Source organism: Carassius gibelio, chromosome B19 (assembly GCF_023724105.1).
Source record: "Carassius gibelio isolate Cgi1373 ecotype wild population from Czech Republic chromosome B19, carGib1.2-hapl.c, whole genome shotgun sequence".
In the NCBI taxonomy this organism is placed as follows: domain Eukaryota; kingdom Metazoa; phylum Chordata; class Actinopteri; order Cypriniformes; family Cyprinidae; genus Carassius; species Carassius gibelio.
Genome location: NC_068414.1, coordinates 22,596,807 through 22,620,262, shown reverse-complemented (window position 1 = coordinate 22,620,262; position 23,456 = coordinate 22,596,807). Strand labels below are relative to the sequence as shown.

Sequence of the window (23,456 nt, the reverse complement as noted above, 5' to 3'; positions counted from 1 at the left end):
GATTAATGGTAATTTAACCAAGACCCAATTAACACCTTTCAGATCATTTATAGCAGCTTGGCTTCTAAAGCATAAACTAAACAGCTCTGTGTTTTACCAAACAGCTTTTCTTCTGTTAATTCTGCTTTTATTCTTTCAAAATAATATATATATATATATATATATATATATATATATATATATATATATATATATATATATATATATATATATATATATACAGTCAACTTTGTGTTATGTGTCACTATACATCCAGTTGAAAAGTAAAGACACAAAAATATTTTGGTTCTTTTTTTTATTATTTGGTTTCAGGCGCCCTGGAATATGAACAAATTAGGAAAAAGCAGAGATCAGAGACTGTGCCATTACAATAGTCACCTTAATCGAGAGAGAGCTCAGCAGTGAAATCTTGACATATTTCTAAAGACATTTCCATTGGTTGCTAGACAATGCAGTCATCATTATTCCTCTTCAAACAGAAAAGGAATTCATCAAAGCCCATTCTTGAGAACACAACCACTACACAAGTTAATGATGCAATACAGGAAGGAACGTGCAGTATGTTGAAGGATCTTGACATTTTTGTTTTGCAATCTGGTAAAGACCTACAAGGCCTACAATTAGAGAAACACTGTAAGATCAGAATAACAACTTGATAAATTGAATCACAAGCTTTGTTGTGCTGACAGATCAATTCAGAGGCTGCAGTCTGTGTATTAAGTCATTACCAATTTACAAAACAATTCAACAACCATGGTCCATTATATAGCATTGTACATTCGTTGCTTGGTCCCTGCAATTACATTGGCTTTGTAATTGTTCATTCACTACATACCAATCTCGGTCTTTAATATTTTTGGTTGGACAAATCACAGTCTCAAAGTGTTTAAAGCTTTTGGGTTTCAGGTTCAAATAACTCAAAAGGAAGTACATGTTAAAGCATTGTTTTTCCTCATTGGTTCTAGCCCTCAAACTCTAGTTCACAACTATTTTTTCTATTTTTTATTTTTTCTAACCAGTGGGTCATAATCCAAACAGATGGGGGATTCACTCATTTATGAGAGCTATTTAACCATTTGAAATCTTTGTAAAAGTGCACTTGGTATCTGCACATTAACAAAGGGCCAATTTACATAAACTGAAGTGTAGAATATAAAGGCAAATAAACATAATGAATCCCAAATCACATCTTTGCCAGCCTGCTGCATTCAACCCACAGTTTTTTAGGATCCTAACAAACACTTTCACATTCTCTTTCATCTGCTACTGAGAAATGAAAAACAAAATGGACTTAGAAACAAAAGCAACAGCAATAATTAAAGTAATTATAATAATAACATTACAAAAATGAACATTAAAATGCCATCTTTCCGACCCAAGGTAGGTACCATGACAACTTTGTGAAAGAGAATATAAAAAAAGTTCTACTAAAAGAACCAAATATTGGGTTTAAAATATGAGTAATCTAATGTTTACCACTATACGAATCACGCTACACAGCTACAAATCTAAAATCCTCCCTTTTTTACTTTCTCCAAAAGTTTCAGTTCTTTCAAATGAACACAAGGATGGGAGTTTTAGTCTATGGAGGGGCTGTTTGAACTGCAGTGATTGTGGGTAAACGTTTAACACTCATTATGTTCAAAAGGTCAACCTGGAGTAGTGTAGAACATCATCAGGAAAAAGCAGCTTTCTTTGCTTTTAAATCTTAATCATCTAGATATTCAAAGTTAAAGGCCTCTTTGCTTTCTTGATGCGCATCATAAAAATAAAAAAAATCAAGTTCTTTGGTTCCATTCATATGTTACTGTATACACATAGTTCCCTTGACTTTTTTTTTGAAAGGCTCTCTGACCTCTACTGACTCCAGGTTTGACCTACTGTTCGCCAAACACAAAACACATTTATGCATGAACTCATACATGTACCGTACACTCATGTGTGTTCCTGTGCCTTGGTAATGAAGTGTTACAAAAGATAAAGGGTATGAATGTTAAATATGAAAGAGGTATTTGGTATTATTATTATTATTACTCTACTATTTGGCAAACTCAATTATCATAAAGAGGACACAGATGTTCCTTCTCTCATATCAACATATAAAATCTCCTTGAAAATATATCCCATTTTCGTTTGGTTATTATTTAAAGGTTAAAAGGTTTTTAAATAAAAATATAGCAGTTCAATGTCAAAAGAGGGAAGACAGATAATGTTTGACTATTAAAGCATATTATTGTTGTGGATATTTGTGTGAATAGGTTTCTTATTAAGTCCATTTTATTGCAGCTTCCCCTTTTAACAGTAACTGCAAAAACATCAACACAAAGGCTTAGGTTCATCTAAAGAGGACATGGATATAAAGATAAATGAAAACCTTAAACATTTTTACATCTTTGGATATCATAAAGCTTGGTTTTCATATCAAAAACATTTTTGGATAATCCGCTGCCATGCCTGTCCGCTTGGGAACGAGAGAACGCAGTGGTTCCTCAGTAAACCCAAAATCAACCATCATCTCGCAGCTCCTTCAAGTTCCCATGGCAACCGATTTGGCATCTGGAGAAAAGACCAGTTGGTTTGGCTGGAAAGAATCACTTTGGATAAGCATCCTCTCGATGCCATCACATATTCCTTGGTGGAAAGCAAAATATCCAAAGCTTTTGGTTTCACGGGTTTTTGTGTGGTATCCACATGGAAAGGCCCAAAAATATCCCATTACAATTCTCAAGGGTCCACAGATTCCATGCGGAATTTTAAAATCACATTCTCCGAACAAAACGAATTCCCTTCTGTACCTGCGGTTTCATCTTTTTCTTTGGAGTTTAGGTTTAGCAGCATCAGAAAGGAATCCATGGAACGGCTTGGCAGGATCCTAACCATCATATCTGGAACATACCGTGGACCCAAGGTGTGTTTGAAGTACTCCACAGCTTAAATGCTTCTGAAGATCTCTGGACGATTACTTAGAGAGGGGTTCCCAGACAGCTTTTGTCTGCTAAGGCAATATTTGGAGCCAGAGGATGGGCAGCCACAGTCACACTCTCCATGGCAGTCGACCAGATGGGCACATGAATGCAGGTTCTGGAGGCAGCTGGCACAGGCACTGGCAGTGGGAAGAGTAGCGGGGATCTGCTATTTTTTGGCTGAGGTAGGCAAGCTTTATTAGCAGGGACTAATGTCAGCCCAACATAACATTCTGAGGTAGCTATCTTTGGAGGTATACAGCTTGTGGTGGGTATTATAAAGAATAGGAAAGAGGGAAAGGTGGGAAGAATCCATCACCTTTATGGTTCCTCTGGGGTTGAGCCTGCCTCGAGGCATGTATGGTGAAACATAACAATCAATTTATCTGAACTCACACAACCACAAGTGAAGGCAAAAGCAAGGCCACGTTATTCATCTTGGTATATCTGAGCTAAGGCTAACAAATGGAACGAACCTCTGTTCCCTGTAATCATTTCAACTGAAAATATGGCTTATTGTAGCTTGTTTTGTAAATCATGTAGTTCACTAAACCACACATACTGAAGTGAAATATTGAAATTATTAAAATGGTTGGGCTTTATATTGGGAATAAGTTCAGGCACAATGTCAGGCTACATCTTATTACCAGAGGACGCATTGCAAAAGGAAGTTTTGGTTTTAGCAGAAAGCCCTCTGGTAATAAAATATAAAGCGGGTTTGGTATCATTTTTGTTGTGTTTAGCTTCCATTATGTATTTATGCTCAGAAAGAGTGCAGTAACTATTTGTAACTTAGCATGCTAGCATAAAAAAATTACTTCAGTATCTCCTAAGGCTATCATTTGGTGTTCTTGTGTGGACACATCGAAATAAAGATCTTAAAGGAGTTAAGCTTTGGTTCTAAGGGGAGGGAGCAAAAGAAACAAATGGGACCAGCTCAATTAGCAAAACGTTTGTAGTTAAAACTGGCCCATTTACACCTATAAACAGTAGCAGCAGTTTAGGTGACAGACTGGGCATGATAAATATGGACTAAAGGGATTTTGGTGGGCAGGCTAGGCAGAGGAACCACAAGGAGAGAGATCACTGAGGCAGTGCTAGCTACAGGCTAATGCTAGCCAGTGCCTGTGCCAGTGCCTGGCAGACTGGATGAGTGCTGCTCAATAAGAACCTGGCACTGGGCCTGGCCATCTATATTATGACCCTGAAAAAGAGAAAACAGACATTAGTTAATATGCTACCTTTTTTATGAATCCCTGACGATCAAAGCACAAATTCAGTTCCAACTGTTGATAAACTTGGTTAGTAGACAAGAAAAAAGCTTTGAGAAAAGTGTTTTGGCAGTGACTAATTAGTAAATGACAATCATGCAAAGCAACTTCACGAGCTGTAACTACAGTGATACTACTAGGGTAAGATATTCAACTGATATTCAGATGAAATGACAACGTCAAGAGTAGCATATCCATTCACTAACTGTGTTGAGATGATATTTTGTGGCATCTGTGGTCGAAAGAAAAAATGAAGGTCGCGGGGGTGGCTATATTTGCTATTGATGCCTTCTTTTCAGTTATAATGTTCTGAGAAGCTCGACTGGAAGTCTTACTTGTGGAACCAGTCCAGTGCCTTGAACAGGTTGTGTTACTGCCGCTTTTGGGATGCCGTTGGGATGCCCTCCATCTTCACCCTGTGGCACAGACCAGCTGTCCTGAGTCCCCTTCCTACAGAGGAAACTGAGAAAAATGAAATGTATTTATTGTACTTATACTACTATATCTTATTATACACATTTACTACATTTCACTGCGTGTTGTATGTCATATAACTTGTAAGTGACAGATAAAATAAAATGATATCTATATATGTACATATACATATACACATATGCATTATATATTACATAATTGTTATTATATTGTATATTGTATATTTATAATGCATAATGTTATTATATTTTATATTTGTGAAGTGAATCAATATAAAAATGTGCACATATGTTTTGCACATCTCTCCAAAAGGTCCATTACCTTCGCCGATATCCAAACATGAGAAAGAGCACACAGAAGATGATGCAGGCCATGCCAATGTGGATGCCAACCACAATGCTGCTCACCGAGCTCTCTACACCCCTGCAGTTACACTGAGCTTCCTCTCCTGCTGCAAAGAAAATGATTATTATTCACTTATATTATAAATAATAGACACCATCATGTTTGCCTAAGCAAATGCTAATTTACCAGCTCTGGTTTTAGCACTAGTCCTGTCCTCAGCCAGTGAAACAAGTTTCTTTGAACAATCGCTCTCTCCATTGCCATTGTAGGCCACCAGTTTGACTTCATACACAGCGCCGGGGTCTTGTGAATAAAAATGGAAACGGTCAATATCACACACACTGGAAATCAATCAAAGTTACTCATGCATTTGCCTCACACATGCACAATCTAATACATATCCACTGAGCTGCTTTTGTTGACTGTGCAGTCACAGTAGAACTATTGATCAGCTGAGTCATGGTGTTTGAGGTCGGGTGTAAAACCTCCTGGATATTACGGTCCTTCATTTACATATTGAGATTTTACAGTATCTAAATTTTCACACTCTCTGAATTCAGACATTTGTCACGTAACAATACTAGGAGATACACAGAGGAGCATTTGTTCTCTAGTGCTCATGATTTATTTCAGGTCTGCTCTTAAGATGGGTGAGTGAGGGAATATAATGGCTTTTTCAGTGCTACTGTAACAGGTCATGTAGACAGAATAGTTAATTGAGAGAGTATTCGGCATAAAACATTAAAATAAGAAGGGCTAGATGGAATTTGATGGCTATCTTTTGTTGTTGTTGCTAAATTGTACTTAAGCTTATATTATTTATATTATATTTTTATTAATATTATTTAAATAATACAATTATTTTCTTGATAATATCGAAAATAATATTTTTCTTTTCTTAAATACAATTCTCTGCACCAAGTTTGAAACCTCCTGAATTAAGAAATGCGTAAAATCAATTTAGTTGCATGCATTAACATTTAAACTGCATTAGATTAGTAAACCATTTGGCATTTGGAAAGATATACTGAATCTATAGTCTATAGTTGCGTCAATGGTTTAATTTAGTTTATAGAAAAAACAAGAAAACCAATTTTCCCTCACCGAGATGAGAAATGGTGTGAATGTTAGCATGGCACGGCAACTGAATTGGCCCCTGGATCTCTCCATGGGGAACCCTGCGGTAAGACAATCGGAAACCCTCAGCTTTTCCAGGCTTATTGGGCAGCTCCCAGAGGACCTGGACTGCTGTGGTGTTTATTGCTTTGGTGAAAAATGTAGGTGAACTGGGCACTAGATAGGGTGCAAAGAGAGAAAACTCATTATAATGAGCTCAGAGGAACAAGGAACAGGAGTTCATTCTGTTCAAGCAAAAAACATAAGGTGAATGGGCAAAAAGAAAAGCCATAGAAAGAAAAGAAAAAACCAGATGCTTAAACATCTGTAACAAAGCAAAGAGAAGGATAATTTTAAAGGACAATGTAGTAGACAGAGGGAGCCAAAAATGCTGATGTGGGAAAGAGAAGAAGCAGTTATAGAGGGAGAGAGAGAGGGAGAGTTTGAAATTGTTGTGACCTAAGCAAAACATAAACGCAAATCGCATGTGATGTCTAATCTGTTTGCAGTTACATACCGCCCCCTAGTGTTGTGGAAACAACAGTACTGGAGCGTTCACTAGCACCCAGGGGAGAGTAAGCCTTCAGGTAGATGGAGTAGGTGGTCGCGGGTTCAAGGTTTGTGAGGTCATGCTGAAATGTTGTCTTACTCACAGCCTCCTGTAGTTCTGTGCTTTCAGGCTCTGAAAACAAAAGTGCGCCGATTATGTATTTCTCCAAAAATACTAGTAGAGAGCAAAATATGTTCCAGATTAGTGGAAATTCTGAATTCCAGAGACACTCACCGCCATATTTGCGGATATGCAGCACATATCCGATGATCCCGTCTGTGATTTCGGCTGGTGGCTGGGTCCAGGAGAGCTGCAGGGTGGTTGTAGAGAGAGCCGTGGCTTTCAGGTCCTGAGGGGCATCGGGCAGCTCTTTGGCCAGGGACACAGCCAGACGAGCGCTGGCCTGGTTAGTGCCGGCAGAGTTTTCAGCGATGCACTGGTATATAGCTTCATCCTCTGATGTGATGCGAGTCACGGCCAGGGTGCTAAAAACATTCATTATTGTTATTATTATTATTTTAAATCTATACTCTGATTTTTTTTATGTAAACCTTGTTACCATTTACAGATATCGCACATCTCACATCTAGTGGACAGAAGTTGGTAATGATTTTAGACATATTATTGCAGGTAAATAAAGCAGTTAAAACATTGTGCACATATACATAAAAAAATGAAATAATTAAACAATTAACAGAATAAAATAATAATAATAAAAAACACCAGTACAAATAATAATAAAAATCTAAAGAGGTATATAATTAGATAAACAGACACTTTTAGATTTCATGCCATTTTTTATTTTCTTTTTTTCTTTTTATGATATATGCCTGTATTGTTTAAGGTTTTATGTACTGTGTGTTTCAGCAGTAAGTCTGTGTATCCCTGTACATACTTCTGAGTCTCATATCATTGAAGTGTGCACTTATAAGTGTATACCTGTTATTGTTAGTGAGTTTCACATGATCGCCTGGGGTGAGTATCTTTCCATTCTTCAGCCAGATGATGTGAGGTTCAGGAACACCCTGAGCCACACATGTGAACACAGCACTGCCTCCTGCTGGCTTAGACACAGACTGCGGCCACTGAATGAACTCTGGAGGAGCTGGGGAACAGAGGAACAGGGCAAGACCAGGGTTATTATAGTTAAAGACACTCTTTATATATATATATATATATATATATATCTTTTTTTTTTTTTTTTCTTGTTATGTATGTATCAAAATAACTAGAACTGGAACTGAAAAAATAAATATGATTTTAGCATGTATATTATTAGTATATTGGCTGCTTATAAGTGCTCATAATGCACATATTAATGCCTTATTCAGCATGACCATATTTTATATCCCATACCTAAACATAACTACTACTACAACTACCTATCAGTAAACAGTAATTAGGAGTTTACAGAGGGAAAACTCTTACTTCATGTGTTTCCTAATCTAAAGTGTTACCAAATTTTTATTTCAGTATAAATATGAAGATTTTATGCAGTAGACAGTATGATAGTGAGGCAAAGATACTTTGAGAACCAGACATACATTTGTTTAACAGCAAGACACCTTAATATTAATATTTAATGAATTAAAATTATATAATATTTTACCATTATATGGCTCTTTGAGACACACTAATTTGCCTCAACCCAGATCTTGAACTTAAACTCTTTTTATAAGCGCTCTGTATCTTCCTAAATGACCCCTGCAGCCCCTCCTCTGGCTCAGCAGCGCAGACGCAGGTTCACCGTTCCGCTTGACACCCCTTCAGTGTTCACACAATGGCCATGCAGATATGTAGAGCTCTCCAGACCCCAGGACTATGCATCTCATTGATCTACTGATACCCACCACAACCAAACACCCCCACAAGAGCCCTTTCTCCCTGGGAAGAGGGTCCGAAGTGGTCTGCGGAGGTGTGGGAGATCATAGGTCAAAGGGAACCCTATTTCAATAGACAGCTATTAATCAATGCAGGCACAGATCTTTAAAACAGCACTGCTTCTCCTTCAAATGAGGTCAAAATATTTTAAACCATTGGACAAAAATATAGATTTGCCAGATCAATACGAGCTGCAGAGAAGCTGTTTAATTGGGTTTCACAGCTGATTGTTCTGTTTCTCATCATTGTGTCCTGAATAATATCTCTAAAGATATTTGTTTTTTTAAATAAAAATCTACTTCAGAATCAATTTATGATCTAAGTGTTAACATATGTATGTGTGTGTGTGTGTGTGTGTGTGTCTATACGTATGACCTTCTATAGCTTATGTATGTATAACCTGAGGTTAGAATACCATGACAAGACATCAAGTACCACTATAAAACACAAAATTCATCATATATGTGCAAGTAGGCCTGAAATGAAAAATACAGCCTTTAAAAACACTTCATTGGGTTCTGCTCAGGCTTTAGGGTCAAAGTGAAAAGTGGAAGGGGCTGGAGGGGTGTGTGTATAATGAAACTATAGCAGGGTACAATAGGACAGAGGTCATGTGTGTGTGTGTGTGTGTGGATGAGGAGGGGTGTCATTCATCAGCCACGTCATTGTGGCTCTCTTCTCTCCCAAGAAGCACTTCACACTTGAACCTGAGTAGAACTGTTTATGAATAGACATCCTTGAATAGAAATGTTTTAATTTGAGGAGGGACTAAATAAAGGCCCTGAGAGGAAGCTGATACATTCTGCATCTGTCTAGCTGATATACACATCTGTGTAAGAATTGTTTATGTTTTTGAAAAAAATTAAATAAAATTATGAATTGGTGCTGAAACATTAATAATGGTTCTTATTATAAGCGATGTGGAAATAATTTTTTTGTTAGCTTTATATTTTTGTGAAAACCATGATATGTTTGATCAATCATTAATGCATCCTTGCTGAATAAATGATTTAAGTTTTCTTAAAAAAAGCTCACTTTTCCAAACTTTTGAACGGTAAAACAAGTTAAGCAGCAAAACAGTTTTCAACATTCAACGCTTGGGACTGAAGTAATGCCTGCTGGAAATTCAGCTTTACCAATAAAATAATAAATTACATTTTGAAATATATTCAAATAGAAAACTGTAATGATATAAAAAAAACAATAAGGCCCGGTTTCACAGACAGGGCTTGACTAAGCCAGGATTAGGCCATAATTTTTATTAACATGCCTTAGAAAAAAACGTTACTGTTGTGCATCTTGAGACAAAGCAAAGGCACTGATATATTTTAAGATCAGTCATTGCAAGTTTCTTTAAGTTGAAACAGCTCAGATTACATTTCAGTCTGGAACTAGGCTTAAGCCTCGTCTGTGAAACCTGGGGTAGGTGTTTAGGTCTGACTTGAACTGGACTTCTTAAGTACATGTAAAATCCCAGTGAAAGTCAGCTATAAATACAAGCACACTTAAAACACGCACATGTTGATCTGTGACTGATTCAGATGGATTTATAATCTTTTCATGACATATCATTTCCCCGGGCTGCAAATAGAAAGCAGTCAGAGTACAATTAAATAACAGCATCAGCTTTTGGGCTCTGTTTTCCACTCCAACAGCTAACCAGCTGTCTTTACAACCAGGATCAACTGACAGCATCCATCGCATGTATTGATCAGTTATTCTTTTAGCAGGGTCTCAGATCCTGACCTTGAGTCTGATCAGGTGGCTATTTCTAATCCATTTAATCCTGTTGGATGACTTATGCAATCTATTAACATTATTAAAAAACATGGCTGCCCCCTGATTTGAATCAGCTGGTTCTTGAATGCATTTGTTGATTTCAAGTCACATATAATGACTTATATCAGTAAGCCTCCTGTTTAATATGAATTGCTATTTCTGCACCTGCTTTGATGTGTGGGCATACATTTTCAGACGGAGAAAATGTAACTTAAGGAAACTCCTCAGCTGAACCAGATGTCAATATCCTTTCATTTTCCATATTAAAATAGCCCAGGGTGGAAATAAAGGAAGGGGTTCCCTCAATGCAAAGCTGTTATAATGTCACCCCCCCTTTAACTCCGCTGCCTGACCACCAGCTGGGATGAGAACAACTGCCCTTAATGCTATGGAAACTTTGGGGGAGGGGCCATGAAGCCCCATCACCCTTCCTCATTTAAGGATCATCCATTCTGCTGTTTCATCACCTGTCTGTCAGAGGAGGCTCCACCCCCTTCTGCTTCCTAGGCCAATGTCAAAGGTGAGAAATGAGAGGGCAGAGGTGAGAGGGGATACCGTGCCCCCCCCTAAACATACACATGCACACTAGGAAGACTGCTCTTTGCCTGTCTGTCTTCCTTTCTGTTCTCTATTGTCCACATCCTAGCTCAGCATCTGTCCTAACCTTCAGGACTGTGTGAAAGTGCAGACTTCACATCCACAATGAGCAGTCTGGAAGACCAGAACCTGACATAAACTAAAACCCTAAGCTTGAACTTGACAAGGATGTGCTGATTTCACCTTTGTGACCGGCAGAAAGACTGTTAAGTTATCAAATAAGTTATCAATTTCCCTTTCGGCTTATTCTGTTGGATTTCAGTGCTTGTCTTTCAAGTTAAAATGATTTAAGACTGCTTCTTCTATTTAATATATTTTTTTAAATCTAATTTATTACTTCGATGGGAATTTTCAGCAGACTTTGCCCCACTCTTTCCAATCTCTCAGAAATAATATGCCAATATGTGGTATATCTTTTGTAACATTATAAAAGTCTATCTCTTTTGAATAATTTAATGCACGAATTTAACGCTGAATAAAAGTTGTAATGTCTATAAAAAATATATATCGTAAAAGATCACTGACCTCTAACTTTAGAACCGTACCTTTGTCTAAACTGATATATGTTAACATTTTAAGTAAAATAAAATTAACATATTTTATAATATATGAACTAAATAATGCACAATATGATGTTTGCATTGTAAATAAACATTTACCAAGATTAATAAATGCTGTAATGTTGTTAACTCATTATAATGAATGTTAACTAATGTTAACATATTAAATCTTATTATAAAGTATTATTAATCCAAAATATTCTTGCACAATTCCTTGATAATGAATTTAATTTTGGTCACTCTGTGTTTCTCTAAATGTAATTTCGCTTCACTGATCTGAAATACTTAATGAGGCTTTTCTCAGTGTTTGTTGGGAAGGTTTTTGCTTTCTTTTTTTGGAGAAATAAGCTAACCTAATCTCTTTGTTTCCATCTTACACAAAAAGCGGATCAATAAATGAATCAATATATTCAAGATTACCTCCCCCAAATGGCTTCACAGCCAATTCTGATGTAAAAAGACTGATAGGGGGTGACTATGGATTGATCAGACTTAAGCTGGACATTTGGGACACAGATAAAGAAAGCACACCTGGGTGCAATTTCAGAAACAGTTCAACAAATAAATGGATGCATAAAGCTAAGGGACAACAGGATAATCTTCATTTCAAATATCTGTCTCCTGGCCATCACTTAAAGATGTTAAAACACATCATCAGGATTATTCTTAAGATTAGTCGTTCACACTTACTACTACCAACTGTAATATTAAATATGGGTTTTGTACTACACCTCTCATGGATGATTTACCCATTTGTTCTCTCTCATGTTGTTCTTTCCTAAAGACCCCCAGTGTGCAGCTACTTTGAAGAAAGCCAGTGAAAGGAGCATATATACCTCAGGGATATATGATCAGGTTGAATGTACGGACAGTAGCAGGGTGATGGATGAGATGTGTCATGGGGTGTTGAAGGGGGGATATCTCCTAACAGCTGACTTCATTACCCAAGCTATTCCTCTCAAGCCCAGCTGGACAGCAGCAGCAGGCCTTAATTACCATAATGGTAGCCAGAATATCACACCATCAGACCCAGTACAGAGTGAGCAAAAAAACCAAGAAGGGCAAAGGTGAGAGAAGGGAGGACCTGAATATTGACTTCTCCTGCTGTGCTGACCAGTCAGCTTCCAAGGGTCATGTTCAAAATCAGTTCTGCCTGATGTCTGGTCATCACAGCAGCCAAAAAATACTATATTCATTCAATACAAAGACAGCTACAAACACACACACACACACACACACATGTTTGTTTTTGTGAAAGGTGGGGACATCCCATAGGCGTAATTGTTTTTATACTGTACAAACTGTATATTCTATGGCCCTACACCAACCCTACACCTAACCCTAACCCTCACAGGAAACTTTGAGCATTTTTACTTTCTCAAAAAACTCATTCTGTATGGTTTATAAGCGTTTTGAAAAATGGGGACATGGGTTATGTCCTCATAAGTCACCCTCTCCTTGTAATACCTGTGTCATACCCATGTCATTATACAGAGTTGTGTCCTTATATGTCACAAAAACATGCCCCCCCCCCCCACACACACACACACAAACAAACAGACACACATAAGACAGTAGGCTTGCTCTGTTGTGCTCAGTGAAGTGTGCAAATAAAAAAATTACTGTAATAGTGCAGCTTTTGTGAACTTCTGTCAGAACAAATCAGGATTAAGCAGTGTGGGGTCAGTTATTATTTCCCACATGGGTTAGGACCACGAACTACTGAAGCTAAAATATCTACTTTTCTGATTCAATACACTACTGTTCAACAGTTTGTGTCAAGTAAGATTCCCCTAAATGATCTTGTAGCTGAGACAAAAGGCCAAAATGAGTAGAAATTAGATTAAAACGTTTTAAACCTTGAGTGAAAAATCAGTAAGAACACGTCCCAAAATATCTTCAATACAAATCCAGGAGGTTTACCTTGAACTACCAGCCTGCCCAATGCTGTACGCCTCATCCTGGTGCCAGGCCGGTTGGCAGCACACACATACACCCCAGAGTGCTGAAGGGAGACATCGGAGATCATCAGATTCCCCGTCCCGAGCACTTGAATGCCCTCCACTCCGATAGATCTGCCATCTGATGGAAAAAAGAAATATGAGAAAAATGAAACTACAAGAAATCTAGAATGTTAAGTTAACTTTAAACAATTTAAGTGTAAGGATTCATACCAAGTCTACTCCAAGACACAATCGGGCGAGGGTTTCCAGTGGCGATACACTCCAGGATGGCCGTCTGATGTACAGTGATGGTGAGGTTCTGTGGGCCGGACAGGATGACTGGCTCCTTATAGGTGCGAGGAACACCTCCTGAGAGTAGAAGGGCAAACACAGAGATGATGAAAGTGGAACTAAATTACAAATCACTAATATAAGGATGACACTTGACATCATGACATTTGAGGTAATCAAAATCACAATACAGCACATTGCTTATTTACAGGATGCATAGAGTTTAAGGTTAAAATTATGTACATGCAGTCTGGGGTGTTTGTCAGATCAAGGGTGACTACTGACCGGTTACGTTCAGATAGGCCTCGTGGCTGTAGCGGGTGTTGGCGATATTAGTGGCAACACAGCGATAGACACCAGCGTCTGATTTCTTAACTCCTGTAATCTGCAGAATACCCATTGGGAGAAGAGTGTACCTGTGCAGAAAGAGGAACATGAATGTTGTGAATGTATGAATCCTGTGAGGAAGAACATAAAGAAATACAGTAAGAACTGTGTGTTACCTGTCATCAGACGTTCCAAGCACAACACGGTCCTTCTCCCAAGTAATGCTGGCCTCAGGAATACCACTGACCTGACACTGGAAACGTGCAACACCTCCCTCATCTACTGACATGGACTCTGGGTGAGTGTGGAATTTCGGAAGAGCTGTGGAACACAATTGAGAGTTATTTATAAACCAAATATAATAATAATACATTTTAAAGGATCATGTGACACTGAAGACTAGAATAATGGCTGCTGGTATTCAGCTTTGCCATCACAAGTATAAAGTACATTTTAAATTCTATTAAAACAGAAAACATTTATTATAAACTTTAATATAATTTCACATTATTATTGTTGTTTACTGTATCAAACAGATGCAGCTTGGTCAAGCATAGAGACTTCCTTGGAAAAATATTAAACCGATTTAATTGTATTAATATACATTAAGCATAAATGTATCAAAACTGTGGTTTAGTTTAATTTGAAGTACATTCAAATAAATATTCTTTATACCATTTTGCATGTGAAGTAAATTTATCTTGTTTTGAGGATGTTAAGATATTTGGATATAACATAAAATAGTTTTCTAGATATTTTCTAGATACAGAAATAAAAGATAAGCATACTTAGAAAGAAAACTGTTTTAATGACTCTGTGCGGAATAACAACTGTTCTGTCCCACATTTGAATTTACTGTAATAATTTGATATTGGCATCTAAAATGGTGATTTTCATTGGGGATATAGGGTGAGGTGACAAGAGACTTGTGGTCTAAATAGCCTGGTCATTCATCTAATCAATAGGTAGGGTGTTAGAAGAAGGGGCTCCCAATGAGAGTTCATTGCTATGGTAACAGCATGTAGTGACAACTATAATTCTACAGGATTATCACCCACCCTACTGCTTTTATTGGACCAAAGGGAGAACCAGAGGAAGATGGGAAAGGACAGAGTAACAGATAGTAAATGGACATTGGTACCTCCACTATATCAATGTATTTTTCAAACAATTGGGTAATCACAGGCAAAGCATATGATTTTATATCAGAGTGTGAAACTATCTACTGTCACCCTGTCGCCCATGTTTGAAATGTGTTCCCTTTAGTCACTCACAAGCGAGTTGCACACGGGCCTTGCGGCTGACCAGCATGCCGTAGTGGTTCTGCGCAGCGCAGTAATACTCTCCAGCGTCGGTAGCATCTCCATCCCGTCTCTTCTGGAAGCTGCGAATGAGGAGTGTGCCGTTGGATAGGATCTTCGCCCGACTGCCTGCTCCTGAAAGCAGCGGAGCTCCGTTCTTATGCCACGTCACTGTAATGGGACCCTCGCCTTCCACCCTGCAGTCCAGCATCAACGGCCTGTCCCGTACCGCGATAACATCACTGGGCTCGGTAAGGAAAGCCAACTCAGATCCATTACACAAACCTGACAGTGAGAGAGAAATGGAAAATGGGTCAGAACACAACTAGAGCAAACCCTACAAGCTAGATTATAATAAAAGCTATGCATATGAAACACTGATGATATATAAAAAGAATAGTGAAGAAGTTATGTTGGTTTTAACAGACAATTAATATGCCATAATATTATTAATTTGACGGCACTGATGCTATTGAAGGAGAATGAAACCTGAACTGGATAATGAGAAATGTCTTCTGTAGAGCTGCTTTGTAGCTGAATTTAATTTGTTTCATAACTGATGACCTCTGCAACTAAACTGAATTAAATAATAACACTGTTGTCTTTTAGAGCTGCTTTACAGCTGAAACTGTATTCATTTCATAACTGGAGAACTTTGCAATATGAATACTGTTATTTTCTCATTTATTACCATGAAGCTGTTTTGAAGCTTATTGGTTTTTTTTTTTTGGGGGGGGTTGCTAAAAGTACTTTTTGGTCTCATTCACATCTTTCATGGATTTTAAGTTTGTGATATACATGTATGTTTTTGTGTTTTCTGCATATGTCTGTGTTTTCTTTTAATTCAAGACTCAAACAAAAAGAACGCCTTTGAAAATGAAAGCTTTCCATATCCACAAAACTGCATTTGTGTCTCATTACTGATGTCATTGTGAGCCTTACCATTAAAGCATATCTGCCTATTTACTCAGTGTCACCAAACCAAACCTGGTCATCACAATAGAGACAAACGCAATGCATCCAGTGAACCATAGAGGGCTGTGACAAAGCCAAAGTAGAAGGGATAGAGAATTGGGGTGAGTTATGGGGTTAAGTTAGAGGAATCTCTTTTGAGCAAACGCACCCTTGATGACAATAACACTGTGACGACACACTTTTCCCAAAAACAACTCCCGGCAACCACCAGGAGCCTTCTCAGTCTGGACCATCTGCCCACCACTTATACAAACCCCCACCGCTCCAAACCCCCAGTGGACACATTTTCCTTTCAGTCTGATTCCGGGGTGACTTTCCCATGCCACTGGTTCACCCCAGTCCTCTCTCATTGTCAACTTGCACCATGGCCATTTCATACATCTTCTGTGCTTTTCATATGGAGAACTTCAGACCTAAAGCCACCCTTAATGTGACCTCTGGAGATGGCCGGTGTCTCCGGCAGCTGTTATGTTAAGGAGCACAAGTCTGCTCTTGAACTTGCACTAGATGAGATGTGAAGTACCTTTAGCATCTGTTAGGTAGATCTAACCTACCCCACTTTCAATATGTACTTCTGTTCCTCCGCTTGCTAAAATATTCTAATTTCTGACTGCTGGGGTCCACAAACACCACCTGCCCTTGATCGTGATATGAAGTTCATAAAGTCTTAAAGGGATAGATCACCAAAAAATTTACATTGTGTCATAATTTGCTCTGTGGAACGAAAAAAAAAAGATTTCTTTAATATTTCTTCATTTGTGTGCAGAATTTATTTTGAAGAATGTTTGTATTTGCAGACTTTCTGTCTTTTGTGTTCAGCAAAAGTAAGAAAATCTTACAGGTTTGGACTGGAGGGTGAGTAAATTTGAGTTTTGGTTAAACTAGGCATTTAAAGAAATTCTGCTCTCTGCATCCAGCTGCTCAGTATTTGACATTTTAAATTCCATATAGTACTGTATATGAAATGTAAAATGTAAAATACTGAGCAGCTGGATGTAGAGAGCAGAATTTCTTCTTAGAGCTGCAATAGTGTATTATGCATTATATAGGAAGCAAAATATATTTTGTACTATATTGGTTATTGACAATATTTAAGAAATTAGCAATACTTATTAGCAAGATTTTGTTATGCCAATATTTTACTTTTAGACAACTTTTATCATCAATTAAATGTAATCTTTAAAAAAACACTAATCATTTAAGGACACAATAAATCATACTGTACATTATAATTAGTGATGGATAATTTACTTGCAACTTTACAAAAATATTGGTATGGTCCAGAAATGTCTGTTTCACTCTAATTCGACATGCATTTAGGTAGCCATTACTGCAAAATCTGACATTACCCATGACAACATGACAAGATAAGCTAAATTGCCTCACTTTCATATAACTTGGACTCATATACCTTGACTGATATCAATACCGGAGTCCATAAATACATAGCACTATAGGCTTCCAATGAAGGGTATATCTGGGATGCACCTTTTGCTGCTGGTTAGGTCACAGATTGACCAGATGTAGATGGGACGAGTCTGTCTCTTTCTTTTTCATTTTTATGAGGGCTAGCTTACAGCTGGCCCTTCCCTGGCTTATACTCCACCCGAAGTGTTAATGAAATTCAGAGGTCCCAGAGTGAAAGGGGGGTTACGTCACACAAGCTGGATTCAGAAATACAGAGAATAACACATGGGTCTAAGCAATAAAGATATGGATGTACAAATATAATGTTAGTTCTTGCTTGATACATCCAATTAAATAACCTAATGTTGTAGCAGGGATATAAATAGACTGCATATTTAAGACTAACCATGTCAGAGAGCAATTAAATATTATTAATATGCTGTTTTCTAATGAATACGTTTTCTGTTTCTGCACACCTCACAACAGAAACTGTGCTCCATGATCTTCCCATTAGAGAAGTTTGTCATTGTACCTCATACTCTAGGATCGAAGATCTCCAATGTTGCTACAACTGTGATGATGCTGCACAAAGAATGTTGATTATAAGTTTATGCTAATAACCCATTCTAACCTGCATGAGACCTGAACAGAAGTGTGATTAAGAGCTCAAGCCTGGGGATATTTCTGATCATTCAGATGAGAGGTGGATAGAAATTGGGTTTTGGGGGATTGTGGATGGTGTTCTGAGCAGCAGGAGAACCCCACCCATCCCCACCCCTTGAGCTGTGACCTGGGTCCCTAAAGGGTCATGAGAGAGTTGGTGAAGGGTGGAGGAACAACGTGGGGTTTAAGGCAGACAGCCTGTGTCCAGTCACACACACACAGTCCCAGCCCCCAGGTTGCTCCATTGTCCCCAATCTAATGTTGGACCTGAACTTCACAAACTATTGTTGGAAGCCAGACATCATTCGAATGACCTTCGTCTCTAAAGGGTCAATGCAACAACCCCCACCATCACTTTAACTTACTTTAAACATAAATATATATAAAGCCTGCAAGGCTGCATTTGATCCCAAATTAAGGAAAAACAGCATCATTGTGAAATACTATTACAATTAAGAAAAACAGTTTTCTATTTTAGGGGTATTTTAAAATGTCATTTAGTCCTGTGATGGCAAAGCTGAAGCTGCAGTCAAACCATGATATTTTCTTAGATGAATAGAAAGTAAAAAAAAGTAGTAGAAAGTAGGAATATTTTGCAACATTATAAACATCTTAATTGTCCATTCTGATCAATTTAATGCATCCTTTATAGAATAAAAGTCTTTTGAAAAGTCTTATGAATGGTAGCGAACATATAGATCTGCAATGTTTTATAGCTTATCTGAGGAGAAGAAAAAGAGCTTTGAGAGAAAAAAGAAAAAAAAAAAAACACTTCAAGGATTTGTAATTGAAACTTCAGGCCAAATATTCTATCATTGAATGCTCATTATAATTTCTATATGGGTCTCTCTATTGTCCAGAGAAGTTTTAGCATTACTGAAACTGGCCTGCCACAAAAAGTGATAAAAGCCTTTGAAAGAAATTCTAAACGTATACGAACATTCACAAATTCCTCTCGCTCTCTTTTTCTCCCATTATATCCACAGCGGCAGCAGGAGATCTAACATAAACAATAGCTGAATACAAACTTGGGGGAGGAATTGTAAAGAAGCTGGGTGGAAAGGGGGGGATCATGCTGCTCCGGGTGGGCTTATTTTGACTCCATAATGGGAGTTAAATTCTTCCTGACTACAACAGCCACAAGCCGCCTGCACAAACACTTCTTTGTGTTGGTCGTTTGAGGCAAAGTTGTCTTTTGTTTAAACACTGATTGTCATTAGGTGGCATATGCCAAGTTCAAAGTCATGGAAACAAACTTGCATTTCCACTTAAGAGAGGAAACAACCCCCTGCAGTTTCAATCCACCCTCCTCATTAACCAATTATCACTTAACAATTAGCTCTCTTGTGCTCTTCTTTTGATCTATCCTCCACTTTTCATCAAAAAAATCGGTATCAGACTCAAACTTTTTAAGAGATGTTTTAAGATGCTATTTTCCGTCATATCATGCTGCTTTGCAAAATATATGTGTTTTCTATTAATTAGATCGTGTCTGTAGGTCAACAGCTTTTTATAAAAAAGTATTTGCCAGACATAAAACCTTAAGGTGAAATCAATAAGCAATATGCTCCAATTGCAGGGGGAGGACACCCCATCACTATGGCCTCAGGTCTTTAATTATTAGGATAAGGACCAGAAGGGGGTCTAGGGCTTCCATTAAGCCGATCTCATTAATGGAGCAACCAAGGGTTAAAATGTCCCTCTGCTGCAACATGTAAGTTTTAATGCCACTGTTATTTCCACTTTGGCTTCATGAACCCTGATGGCTCTCTTTAACAGAACCACTGAAAATTTTAATGCCTCTATAAACAAAGTCATTTTGTGGCTGATTAGCCCATACACTGTATTACAGGTTATTATGTCAGCTTCATTACAGTGAGGAAAATGGCTACAGCTTCAATTAGAGAGATGAATGTTCAGATTGAAGTGGCTGTAGCCTGTGGAGATATGCTAAATAACATTAACTGGAGCTTAAAGTTGGCCTAAGGATCTATATGCTTTTGGTCAAGTTTCTCAACAGGAAGGAAACCCATGCAGTGATTGAGACATCGCCACCCACTGCAGCCTGTGCCCTGTTTGTGGATGGCTAGATGGGGTCTTGTCAGATGTGCCTTCTGGAGTGAGGATTCTCCACAGATGAGGAGTCTGTGGAGGGATTACTCCAGCATAAACATATTCAGACATGCACACTCATAAACCTCCAACAGCTTTAAGACGATTTTAAATATACCCCTGCTTCCCAATAAGGCTGGAGCAGTGTTATGGAGATCAGGGTGTTGGGGTCAGGTCAAAGGGGGTTGGGAGAGGTGGCCACTTTTGTCTTCCCAGCTCTCTTTTTGCTTCACCCGCATTGGACCGCTCTGCTGTCCAGAAGGGGGACCCCAAAGGTTAATACAGCCTACGGTCAATGAAGCCCCTCTGTCTATAAGGTCATCTGTTTCTACCCCCTCCTCCCAGAGACTCACCATCTCCTTCTGTTCAACTTTCCGACTATGTTTATTTATTATTCCATGCAAGATTTATTCTAAAGGACACACATGATCCAAACTCACTGCCATAACATCTGGTTTAAAAAACAAACAGTTTTGATCCCAATCCAGTCATTTAATCTCTTTATAAAAATATACAAGCAGAACAGAAATGTTTAATATTTATAAGAAGTATTGAGAAGGAAAGAAAAATTACAGAGAAGAAAAAAGAATTTGATGCAGGGAAGTTTGAGTCTATGTATGATTGCTCTACTCTGATAACTTATATTGCTTTAGATATTTTAAAAATGTTTTTAAACATTTAAGTAGCCTAAAGAATAAATGCATATGATAGTCAAATCAGACAAATCAATGCCCCCCCCAAAAAAAACCTTGCTACCAATTTTACATGTCTGTGTTTTCTTTTTCTTTCAAGATTCTATAACAACAATAAATCCAAAGTTTTTTAACATTATAGTACCATCTTTGTAAGCATGCATTTGACTGGTCATAATTTCTGAAATTTTTTCTCGATTTTATGGGTTTGAGTATTTTAAGTATTAAAAAACCAAATACTTAAATCAGCAAAGATGACTGGGAAAAGATGAATAGTAACAGCTGAAATGGCTATTTTAATGAACTTTTCACTAGGTTGCAACATCTTTGTGTATCAATTGCTTGTCCTTCATCGGGGTAAAGAAACTCTACAACAAAAGTATTTGATGCAGGCTAGTTAGAGACAAATCTGTAAGATATGAATAAATATTCATATTGTAATATTTGAATTACTTTAAAGGTCATACTTTCTTAATTCAATGCACTACTAAGGACATAATAAATATAGATAAATCAAACAGTTTGCAGTATAGGCTTAGTTCCATTAGTTCCATTACAAACACTTATACTTTTGATATAGAATATCTCAAAATTTGATCTTCAAATCTTTCAGGTCAAAGTATGCTTCTATAAAAATATGGAAAAGGGCACAAAAATGGGTGAAATGGTAAATAAAATGACAATATAGATAGATAGATAGATAGATAGATAGATAGAAAAAAAATTGTAAGTTTATACTCACATGAACCAATAAACGTCAGGAAGGTCAGTAAAATCCGTGGCTTCATTTTTCTGTGTAAATCCTTTTTTTGTTTTAAAAGTGAAAACAGGTAGGAAACTTCTTTGGAGGTAAAAGGAGTTAAAAAAGTGAAAGAAAGAAAAAATGCTACTTTTCTAGTGCAAATGTTTTTATTCGAATAGCCTACAAATCCAAAACGAAGTAAACCTAGAATGACATCGTTACTCTACACATTAACGGCGCTCCAGCTGGGCGCTGCTGGTCACGTCCACGGTCACTCTGAGAATACGGCTCCAGCCTCCAGCACAGCGGCGAGCGCGTGCGGCGATCATTCATTATTCATGATATTGTTGTCGCCGCTTGACGTTGACGCGCGCGCTCTCGTCCTCGGTGACAGGTGGCTCTGTGATGAACCAGTCGTTAAACCAACCGCTGCTTTTGGGTAGGTACGTTATGGATAACAATATCATTGAGTAAAAGGGCCTTTTTATTTCTTTACCACAAGGGATTAAAACTCAGAAACATCGTACCCAAGCAGTTGTCATTAATCAAATATTCAGAATTTAAATATTAAGCTCATAAAAAGTTATAATACTAGTTATTGTACGTTTAGATAACTAATACATTTGGGCAGAGATTTCGTTTGTTGTAGGCCTATTAATCAGAACCAAAGGAACTTTCTGGTCAAAGTTTGTTTAGCACTATAAAGCCTAAACTTAACAAAACCTCCTTATTTGCACTGTAGCCTATTTTGAGTCTCACCCTGTGTGGTCAGATCCAAAGCACCATTAAACCCAGGAAAACAACCAACAAACTGATTCAATTAGCAGCTATTAGCATATGAAGCAGTATATGAATGGATCTGCGTGCTTAAATAAAGTGAGTGCCCAGGGGCCCATCCCATTAGACTACTAATTGAGAGGAAGTATTTAGAGAAACATTTGAACAGGCAGAGAAACACCAATTATAAGACTGTTCTGCCACATGATGAAAGAACACATTTATTCAGTCACATAACAAACTCTGGTTTATAGAGGCAATGAAATGATTCACTAAAATGGAGATCAGCAAATCTGTATTATGCATGTGAAAGAGCCCATTAAAATTATTTATAGAACATTAACAATGTCTCAAGAATGAGGTCATGCTGCTAATTAAGCAAAAAAAATATTGAATATACAGTATGGATCCAAATATGCATTTTTATGTTACTTGCATTTTACAAATCCCCTCAAAAAAGCAAAAATAAAAGAATTTGTCCAAAAAAAAAAAAAAAAAAAAAACATTTTCATTTTTGTAATTTAACATTTTTTCTATAGTCATGCTGTTAATTAAAGTCATGCTGCAATTAAAACTATTTTTTTTCCTAATTCCTTGAATATACAGTCCAAGCATCTGAGACCATAAGATAAATGCTCAAATATACAAGATTTTATCATTTAATAAAAAAAAAAAAAAAAAATTATTTCCAAGTTTGAACTCAATTTTAAAAGCCATATTTTATCTTTT

The 23,456-nt window shown here is 37.5% G+C and overlaps 1 protein-coding gene across 2 annotated transcripts; it reads right to left on the bottom strand.

Annotated features, from left to right (window-relative positions):
• Positions 1-278: 278 nt before the first annotated feature.
• Positions 279-22,722, bottom strand: si:ch211-57n23.4 (immunoglobulin superfamily DCC subclass member 3). Of its 2 annotated transcripts, none has more exons than XM_052584770.1 (14): positions 21,951-22,722; positions 15,333-15,644; positions 14,235-14,379; positions 14,017-14,147; positions 13,672-13,809; positions 13,421-13,579; positions 7,620-7,785; positions 6,915-7,165; positions 6,648-6,812; positions 6,119-6,307; positions 5,201-5,317; positions 4,991-5,120; positions 4,570-4,696; positions 279-4,167 (listed from the first exon to the last, which is right to left on the bottom strand). In XM_052584770.1, exons 1-14 carry the CDS (start codon positions 21,994-21,996, stop codon positions 4,078-4,080), a joined length of 2,166 nt encoding a protein of 721 aa, XP_052440730.1. In that variant the 5' UTR covers positions 21,997-22,722; the 3' UTR covers positions 279-4,077. The 2 variants fall into 2 exon arrangements, with proteins under 2 accessions (XP_052440730.1, XP_052440731.1); XM_052584771.1 differs by having other exon boundaries at positions 4,991-5,117.
• Between the last annotated feature and the right edge of the window lie 734 nt (positions 22,723-23,456).